Consider the following 9,375-nt stretch of genomic DNA (forward strand, 5'->3'; position numbering starts at 1 on the left):
CGTACGCGTTTGAGCGTAGTTTCTCCTTCTTCCCGCTTCTGCAAAAGCCCGTCTTTGCCCGCCCACCTTCTCTCTCCCCCTCCCTCCCAACCGCCAGCTCAAATGACTTTCCTGTTCCGGAATGAATGAGCCGCCAGTTGTTGTCAAGCTTTCCAACCGTTTGCACCTCTTGCGCACTTGTGTCTTCATCGGCCTCTTTGCTATTTCTTTCGAAACAAAGTGTGTAAAAGAAGAAGAAGAAGAAGAAGTTAATATTGACATTTGAATTGCCGTGATGGAAATCCACGTTAGCCCCGGATCACTTTGACTTGGAGAGAGAGAGAGAGAGAGAGAGAGAGAGACAATAGCCCCAACAACATTGTGGAACGTTTAAAGGAAGAAGATAACCAAGAAAAGAAAAAGAAATTTTTGAAATTGAGAATGTCGGGCAAATTGAACTCGTCGTTGACAACTGCCGAGTGGGTGGACGGTCGACGCTCATCGTCCGAGTCGAGCTCGGCGACTCCGCCGCGGCTGGACCGTGGCAGCAGCGCGAGCCGTCCGTCAGCCGGCACGGCCGTGCGCAGTGATTCCAGCCAGTTGTTCACCAAATGGTTGATGAAGAAACAGCAAGCCGATAGCATTTTGGAGAACGATTCGAACGGCCGACAAGCGTCTAAGCAGAAGCAACACATGGCCGGCTCCATCGGTCCGGGTGGCGTCGTCGTTGGCGTCGGTCGGGGTCAACTCTTTCCCGCCCGGCTGGCCTTGGCACTCGGCATGGCCAAAACCCTCCTAGGCGTCCTGTTGGTTGCTTTCGGTGCCCTGGCACTGTGGGAACAAGCGTCCATGTCCTATCTCGGTTCCGGTCAGTTTTCCTATTTTTTTTTTTTTTTTTTTTTTTTTTTTTTTTTTTTTAAAGGGACGAAACGTAAAAATAATTCTATTTTTTTTTTTTTTTTTTGGTTTTTTTTTTTTTTTTTTTTTTTTTTTTTTTTTTTTTTTTTTTTTTTTTTTTTTATTTTCGATTTTCGATGTGCTGTTCATTTCTTTTTGGGTGGGGGGGGGGGAGGGAGGCTCTATTTGAAAAGACCGTTGTGGGGCCCGGCAATAAGAAAGGGGAGGACTTCCTCAATCCGTCATTGCTCGTGTTAGTGCCTCTCACACGATCGTTTCTATTTTCTCATTATCCCACGTAGATTTTTTTGTTGTTGTTGTTGTTTTTGTTTCGGGGGTAACTGTGAAATTTGTCCCGCGTCGTCATTCGCACATTTAAAAATAGAAAGAAAAAAAAAACGGACACAGAGAAAACTAGACTGAAAAATCGCCGTAACAATTTCCGTTTCCATTCAGTGAAATAACAAATGCCTTTCAGTTATGTGATATATTTCTTTTAAAAAAAAAAAAAAAAAGGAGGGGAGAAAGGAAGATAAACATCACAGTTAATTTCTTGAATCGCGTATCCCATCCTCGTAGCACATAAAAAAAAAAAAAAAAAAAAAAAAGGAATTGAAACACTTTAAACGGCCGCTGAAGGGAATGGTGGACTATATTAGTTTGATACCAGCCACATGATTGGGCGGACGAAGGAAGGAAAAATATTTTTTAAAAGCGCTCAGTTCTAAACACTTTGCTGCGAGCGTTAGTTTTATTTTATTTTATTTTATTTTTAAATCGATGTAATTTCTGGGAAAGCACATTTTGGAGAAAGTTGGGACTCCCTCCCACTTTTGTTTCACACCTCTTTATTTTTCCAGCAAAAAATCCAATTACATTCGGGAAAATGATTTTGGCAAAATGAAACGACGAGAGAACAACGAAAATTTGAAAACATTTCGTGTCACATTCGGTGTCGTCTTTGAGTATTTTGGCATTTACCGGTCGGACAGTACAAAGAACATTCGCTTGATAATTATGCGTTGCTAATTTTCCATGGAACATGCGCACCTGTTTTCGTGGCGATGGATGACTGGACGACGCACAAATTTCGTTTCTCACGTTGAAAAAAAAATAAAAATGTTCATTCCCATGTATTGCCTAACGTGACGTGATTTTTTTTTTTCAGGCTAAGTTCGTTGCACATATATTCTAATTTCTAGATTGGACTTAACCACAAGTGACATCCATGTGAATTTGAATGAATACATTTTTCATTTTCTTATTTTTTTTTTTTTTTTTTATCTTTTCAGGTTTATGGACGGGCGCTGTGGTGGTACTGAGCGGCCTTATGGGCATCATGGCCGGCCAGAAACGCACAAATTTAATCTACATCGTCGCTTACCTTTTGATGAGCGTGCTGGCCCTGGCCGCCATCGGACTCTTGCTCATCTTCGCAGCCACGGGACTGGCCCGCGATACCGACGCCCCCCACGGATACTTTGTCGACCAAGAGGTAAAAATCAACAAGTGCACATTGTGTGTGTGTGTGTGAGTGTAGTACACGTCAGAAATGGCTTGTTAAGCGATGATGGATAGTTAAAGGTCACTGGGTGAAGCGATGCGTTCCTAAGTTGGGTCCATGACGACCGACATTGCCGACAGTCAGTCATCGTTCCCTTGTTCCATTTCTTGTTTGGTCGCCTACAAAGGCAAGACTGCGCGACGTCTATTAGACATCGTTTTTGGCCGCCTTTTTTCTCGTTCAATCGCTCGACCGCATATTCAAAGCATCTGCTTCGTGTAAAATGTGCGATGTCAATTTTTTTTTTGTTTGTTTGAAAAAGGAACGCGCAGCGTCCAAACGATTTGCCCAACAAACCTAGATTTAAACGATCTCGCTAATCGATTTGAAATAGCGCTTAAATCAATTCAATAACGGTGATGTGTAAACGAGACATCCAATTGAATTTTTTTTTTTTTTTTCTCTCTCTCTCTCTCTCTCTCTCTCTCTCTCTTTACAGGAAGGCAGTCGCGTTGAATTCCTGGGCACTGTACCGTTGAAACAGCGCGCCATCATCATCAACGCCGTCCTAGTGGCGCTGGGCACGCTGTCCACCATCCTCTCGTTGGCGGCCGTGGTGATTTGTCTGCGCGAAGCGTGCCTCTGTTACGGTGCGCAAGCGGCCACAGCCGGCCAACACCGGCGACTCGTCAACAGCAACAGCAGCTGTAACAGTAGCCATCATCACAAGATCGGAGCCAATCGGATCGGATCCGTTCCGAATATGAATCTGCTGACCGCCGATCAAAGCCCCGAGGGTCAGGCTCGTGCCTACCGTCTTTTGCGCTGGTTGCGCCAGTCGCATCAACAGCAACAACAGCAGCAACAGCAACAGCAACAGCACCAGCCGAAACGTGCGCCACCTTTGCTTCGGCGCCTCTATAACCCGCAGGTAGGAGGCGTCATGAACGATCAACAAACCGAGTCGTTACCGTTACGCTTACCACGTTTGGTCGTCCTGTAATCAGAGTGGATAAAAAAAAAATCATAACCGACCCCGTTACACGGTTGTAGTCAATGTTGCTTTACTATACTGGTCAAACAACTGTGATTACACACCGGCGCGCGCGCGCACAAGCGCTTGCACAGTCTAAATGATTATGACGGCGGCCGTTTTGATTTTTATTCTTTCTAAATTTTGATTGCCTTTTTTTTTTGTTTCTTTAAAGGTTCCGATGGTGGCGCATCCGATTCCAGTCGCAATCCCGACAACGCCAGCGGCCAGTGGCCATCCGCCAGTCGGTTTCCCGTCGTTCGTTACGGGAGCTCCGACCGCTTATGTCATCCCAGCCGGAGCTATGCCTGTACTTCAGCCCATGATTTCCGGGCCGGCATTTTATTCTCTCACCAGCCTTTCTTCTCTTCATCACCATCACCACGCCGCTGGCATGCCACCACCACCACCATCGGTTAGTACACACACACACACACACACATACACACGTAGTAACGCCAAATGGGCCATAACAATTTCTTCGTGTCCAGCTGTCCAGTCTCGTATAAGCAACTTGCCATCGTTATTGGTATGCAGATTATTAACGACTCGAGGTATGGGTCTCTTTTTTTTTTTTTTATCGCAGCACATGCATCACCACGCTAATTACCTACACCGAGACATGGCCAGTTTGCCGGTCGCCACGGTCAGCGTTACACCCAGTGAACGCAATCCGAAGAAGGTGGAGAAGAAGAAAGAGAAGAGCGCCGTGGTGGATGAGAAACGATGCCGTAGGTCTCGCAGCACGGCGGCCGAAGCCAACGACCAGCCGGAAACGAAGGAGCAACAGAAAGGCGATCGTTCGCATCAGCGGCAGCACTTCTTCGGCATGCTTCCATCGAGCAGCTCGATGGCGAAGCATCCACCGCCGCAACAGCTGACGCAACAGGCGCTGCAATCAGACGGCGAGAGTATGGTTAGCGGCTACGTCTACACGGGAATGGACCGAGACATTGCCGAAGAATTCATCCTTCACTCGATGACCATCCAGACGCCAGCGACGCAGGCGAGCAGCGTCAAAAGTGGTTTCAGCACCAATCAACGCGAGGTTTTTTGAAATCCACATCCGTAACCTTCGCGACTCGCTACGTGTTTTTTTGTTGTTGCACAACGAAGATCGCGTGTTTTTTTTTTAATCGATGTGCTAACTTGTTGATTTGAAATTCTTTTAAATAACCGTCCGCTCAGAAACAAAAACACACACAAAAAAAAAAAAAAAAAGGAAAAAATCTTCAGAGATTGTTGAGTATGTTGTTACATTGTGTAAAAAAAAAAAAAGAAAAAGAATAACAGATTGATATATATATGTCTACATTCAAGAGATATGAGAAAGATGAAGATGCCGGTTTGTTAAGGTCGGAGAAGATTGGCAGGTGAAGAAACTGAACTGTCACTCAACTGTCAGCTCTTTCTCTCTGAGTAACACGAACGTATCAGAAAAGAAAAGAAAAACACGTTCCACGGCGAAATGTTTCTCACCGCACGTCGTAGAGAAGCGAGTACCTACCTGTTTTGAATTTTGTGAAACAAAACGCATGGACGGGGGCTTATTTAACTTTCTCTCGGATATCCGTCGCCTCTGCTGTCACACCGCCGCATTCTTGCAGCAGGCAGCCATCGGTTTACCAACGTGTCACGCTTTCTATTTATTTTATTTTTTTCCTCTCTTCATTCATCCCCCATCTTGGTTGACCTCAATCGGGATTGATTTCATCCGCTCTTTTTTTTTTCTCTCTTTTTTTTATTATTGATTTCACGACAGACACACACATGCAGACACACAGAAAGAAAAGGGGGGGATTTCTTTTCAGCACGGCGGAGGGGGGGGGGAGGCGAACGAATTGTGACACTGAACACATAGAATTGCGAGAGTATATTCAATTTTCGACTTGACGTGCGCAAAATATAAAGGGGGGAGAGAAAAGGATCCACGAGTTTAATGCAAGGGAGTGTTGATGTATTGTCTTCAAAAGTTTTTCTTCTTTGTTAAGTAGATGTTGCGTGATTTCGGACTCGGTGGCGAGACGGGAGGGAGGGGATAGAATAGCCGGGAAAAAAAAAAAGACTCACTTTACCTTTGATCGAAAAGGGAGTTGGCGGAATAGAATCAAAAGATCCCAAAGTACAGATACAGAAGTTATAACGATGGATTGGTTAAGGGAAATTTGAAATGATTTAAATATTCATTGTTTTCGCGTCTTTTGACTCTTTTTCTTTTCAACTTCATTGTTCTTTTCTTCTTTAAAGACTTATTGAATGTTACAACAAGGAGGAAAAAAAAAAGGATTTCTAACGGTCACTAACCGCTGATGAATCGAAATGGTCTCGAAAAGAAAAGAAAAACGTGGCGAAAGTGAAAATGAAAAAGGAATAAACAAAACAAAAAGTGGAAGTCTTGAAGGGGGGAGGTAAAAAAAAAAAACGAAATGGATGGATGCTGCATGCAAAAACAAAAATTGACTCGGTTGAGCTGCCTTTTAGAGAATGTCTTCAAACTATTCACTCGTATTCCAAGATCATTTTGTGGTAGAAGAGCAAGTACCTTAAAAAGAAATGCAACATTAAAGTTAAGTAGTCTAATATATACAACTCAAAATCATAATAAATCTGTGTGTGTTCTAATGGAATTGGTAGGGGATACCCTTCACTCTGGAGAACGTCGCGGATCTCGGCCTTGGTGATGAGGTGGTCATCGCACTTGAACCAATGGTCTCGGTGTTGGCGAATGTAGGCCGTGTAGTGACCGGCTTCAATGGTACCGACGTGGTTGATCACAGCAAAAAGAGAATACCTGTTGGGAGAAGGGAAGGAATGAGGCGGCAACCCCAAAAAACAAGTGCTCCGTATCACTTATGTCGCTAAACAGATTCTGTGGTCGTAGCCTTAAAGGGAACAGCAAGTTTACATGTTTTCGGTGGAAATGAGGGGCTTGTGAACGGGCCTATCTGCCCGATCCGACGACGTCGAGTTGACGTTGTTGTTGATGTTTCGACGATGAGACATGAACGGGCTCATGTCCAGATATTCTGGAAAAGCGATGAATGACGAGATCTTTTTATGGAATCGATTGGAATGTTCGAAGCGCTGCGCGATGAAAACAAAATTGTTTTATCCAAACGTACAATTCACGTGGAGAATCGTTTAAAAATCTCACCTTCAGGTGAAAACTGGCCACAATGGGCAGCTTTTTCATAGTGAGTTGCTTTGTGGACTCTTGGTAGCTGAGACACCGCGAACACTTGATCTTGGCTGAAGATCCCAAGTGCTCGGCGCGGGTGAATCGCTCCAAACAGTCCTGCAACGACGTGGGAATCGATCCTGGACCAGAGCCAGTAGTTACAACTTTCGTGCTGGGTGACGGCCCAAGGTCTAGGGATATATCCCAAAAGGGATCTACTGTCGTTGACACACCGCTGTCATAGATGGGAAACAAAAAAAAAATGATTGTGAACACAGTATTCTACGAACTTAAGCAGATTGGCTGAAATTTAAAACAAACGGAAATCGAAAGAACATACTGGCAAGCTTGACAAACGACGTCAGACTGCAAACCACCCGTGAAAATTTGATCTATGATGCAATTGCACCGATTAACAGAGTTCTCTTGAGGCTGAGTCGACTGTTGCTCATTTGGTCCTCTGTGAATGAAAAGAAAAATTAAAAACTTAGTCGAGAACGCTAAACGCGTTGGCCTAGAATGTCTACAGGATATTTATACCTGCAATGTCGGTGAAGCACATCTAAAGTGGCAATAAAAAATTCGTGAGCGTCTTGCTGTTCGTAACCAGCTAAATGGCGAGCATGAGTCCAGATCAAGTGAAGAAGTCTATGCAGCGTCAACGGAGCCTTGTTCCCTGAATAGAACTGTAAAGGAAGAAATGATGTTGTGCGTGTGATTCCGAAAATAGATCTTTTTCCAACCAAATAGGATTTTTGTTTAGACGACGTACCTCTTGGAATAGGCGAGAAATTTCGCAGACGAGACAACGCCCCGGCTCGTCTTGAAACTGACAAATGTGACGATCTGACAGGAAGAAATCTCTTAATAGAGGTACTTTTAAAAGAGCCTGTACTATGCAGTTCATAAAACAGGTGTTGCCCAGATTCACGAGTCCTCGAAGTCCTGCCAGGAATAAGCTATGTCAGCAATACTGTTATGGTACGGGACAGGAAGAAAAAAAAAAGAATACCTATGATGGATGAGTCGGTAATCTTCTTGCGGCGTGGATGTTTTTTCAAAAGCTCAATTTCTTCCTCAGTTGGTTCCCATGAATGGTAAACCTGACCTAGGCCCAATGAGAGTGAAGCTTTGGTCTGATGCTTTTGAGCAATGATTTCCAACTCCCGGTCGTAAACATAGTCCCCACACTGGAAACAGCACACTACTCCATATGTCAGATCTACAGCTGCAGGAAAAAAACAACAGTTGTATTACTGTTGGTTATGAACAGGAAGACCAACAGGTTTCAGGTTACCTAAGAAATGTTTCCGTTGCTGAGAGTGTGCCTGAATGTGGCCAGCCCCATAGCAACCAAAAAAGATGCAGTGAAGGCAGGCATGGAGCCTGGGTCCTCTACGTTGACAGACATGGCACAAGCACGACTTGGCCTAGCAACAGGAATGATGAGTCTTGGAACAAGTAAAACTGTATCAGTTTAATTATACCTTGCGTTTGCGGGCCTCTGAAGAAGTGCACGCCACAAAAAAAGAATGGATGAGCCGGTAGGGCCGAGTCCCCTTGGCCGCTTTGAAGTTGTTTAAGTGAAGACAGCCATGGGCACTCATGGCCACCGACGGTGAGTTAGACTTGGGCAAAATGTTGGCGGCTTTATAATTTCACACAGTTTAATGCAGATACCTTTTCAAAAACTTGTATACAACAGTTGAGATCCCTAACCTCAACGGCTTTCCTGTGAAAGAACAAGTTATCTAAACGCCATATCAAGGTTCCTTTCAGACGATTTCATTTTTCATTTCTTTCTGCTAACATGTGATGCAGCTACGCCATCTATTGCTCGAAATTTCAAGCTGATGCATAAACAGTTTTTTATTCGGTGTATGGGAAGGGGACAAAAAATTGACCGCAGTCAACAAATTATCCATTGCATATTTCTTTTCGCCGGAAGTTTAACCACTATTTTTTATTCTGGCACGAATTAGTAGGCCAAGACAAGGAAGCAATTACGATTCAACCTAGTTTTTATTTTATGACTTTCGGGAACTAGATGAAAAGGGAATGTGTTTCTTTTATTTGGCAATGCCTTCAGCTCGGTTTTCGCGAATGGTCATTTGGCGGGCGTTCTAGAAGAAAAGGATGAAGTCTTGGCTGCTCTGAAAATGTCGATGGAATGTGAAACTCTTTTTTAAATAACAATGTTCGAAAGTGCTATTTACACGGATGATGAAGCTTTTGGATGAAGTGAAACGGAGTGGAATAAAATCGAAAGTTGAGCTATTGCAACGAGCCATGAAACATCAAAAACGTCATCGTCCTCTTACCACCACGAGTCCACCACGCGAAACCCATGGCACGAAGCACATTACATACTTCTAGATAAAGTAAGTGGTAACTGGTTTGCCATTAATTGGCAATAAAACTAGATTGTTTTTAGTGATGAATTTCTAAATGTGCCAATGGAACAACTAATTAGCTGTAACGGAAAACAAAAACTGATTTATCCGAAATCTATTCGATGTACAAATGCACCACGTGTGTGGTAAACCTGCATTTCTGACAAACATGTTCACATCGTTTTCGAAGAGAAACCATGTCGTATCGGTTACGATGTGTCGTGAATAATGAAACTCAAAACAACAATGCCCTTGAAATGTTGATGGAGTTGAAATGCCCTTCAAAATGGATTTTTTCAGTAAGTTTGTTTTTAGATATGGGGTTCATCCCTTTTCCTCTTTCCTTCTTGATTTTTCTAGCTTAACATTTTATAGCTTGTAGTGGTAAACG

The 9,375-nt window shown here is 43.8% G+C and overlaps 2 protein-coding genes across 2 annotated transcripts; one reads left to right on the forward strand and one right to left on the reverse strand.

Moving 5' to 3' along the window:
- Positions 1–53: 53 nt before the first annotated feature.
- On the forward strand, positions 54–4,745 carry LOC130688616 (uncharacterized). The gene is made up of 5 exons (XM_057511612.2): positions 54–847; positions 2,169–2,371; positions 2,880–3,311; positions 3,589–3,828; positions 4,000–4,745. The coding sequence occupies exons 1-5, from the start codon at positions 421–423 to the stop codon at positions 4,468–4,470; spliced, it is 1,773 nt and encodes a 590-aa protein (XP_057367595.1). The 5' UTR covers positions 54–420; the 3' UTR covers positions 4,471–4,745.
- Positions 4,746–5,271: 526 nt separating this feature from the next.
- LOC130688618 (ubiquitin carboxyl-terminal hydrolase 22-like) lies at positions 5,272–8,394 on the reverse strand. The gene is made up of 10 exons (XM_057511613.2): positions 8,079–8,394; positions 7,889–8,021; positions 7,604–7,819; positions 7,364–7,536; positions 7,132–7,277; positions 6,932–7,051; positions 6,568–6,826; positions 6,319–6,497; positions 6,055–6,204; positions 5,272–5,955 (listed from the first exon to the last, which is right to left on the reverse strand). The coding sequence occupies exons 1-10, from the start codon at positions 8,196–8,198 to the stop codon at positions 5,913–5,915; spliced, it is 1,539 nt and encodes a 512-aa protein (XP_057367596.1). The 5' UTR covers positions 8,199–8,394; the 3' UTR covers positions 5,272–5,912.
- Between the last annotated feature and the right edge of the window lie 981 nt (positions 8,395–9,375).

Source organism: Daphnia carinata, chromosome 9 (assembly GCF_022539665.2).
Source record: "Daphnia carinata strain CSIRO-1 chromosome 9, CSIRO_AGI_Dcar_HiC_V3, whole genome shotgun sequence".
NCBI classification, from domain to species: Eukaryota; Metazoa; Arthropoda; class Branchiopoda; order Diplostraca; family Daphniidae; genus Daphnia; species Daphnia carinata.

Bases quoted from the DNA above. Each gene is read 5' to 3' on its own strand.
- LOC130688616 (XM_057511612.2), top strand. From the start codon at position 421: ATGTCGGGCAAATTGAACTCGTCGTTGACAACTGCCGAGTGGGTGGAC. The intron at 3,312-3,588 runs GTAGGAGGCGTC...GTTTCTTTAAAG, and splicing joins GGCGCCTCTATAACCCGCAG to GTTCCGATGGTGGCGCATCC. The intron at 3,829-3,999 runs GTTAGTACACAC...TTTTTATCGCAG, and splicing joins TGCCACCACCACCACCATCG to CACATGCATCACCACGCTAA.
- LOC130688618 (XM_057511613.2), bottom strand. From the start codon at position 8,198: ATGAGTGCCCATGGCTGTCTTCACTTAAACAACTTCAAAGCGGCCAAG. The intron at 6,827-6,931 runs GTATGTTCTTTC...CATCTATGACAG, and splicing joins GTCGTTTGTCAAGCTTGCCA to CGGTGTGTCAACGACAGTAG. The intron at 6,205-6,318 runs GTAAACTTGCTG...TTCTCCCAACAG, and splicing joins CTCATTTCCACCGAAAACAT to GTATTCTCTTTTTGCTGTGA.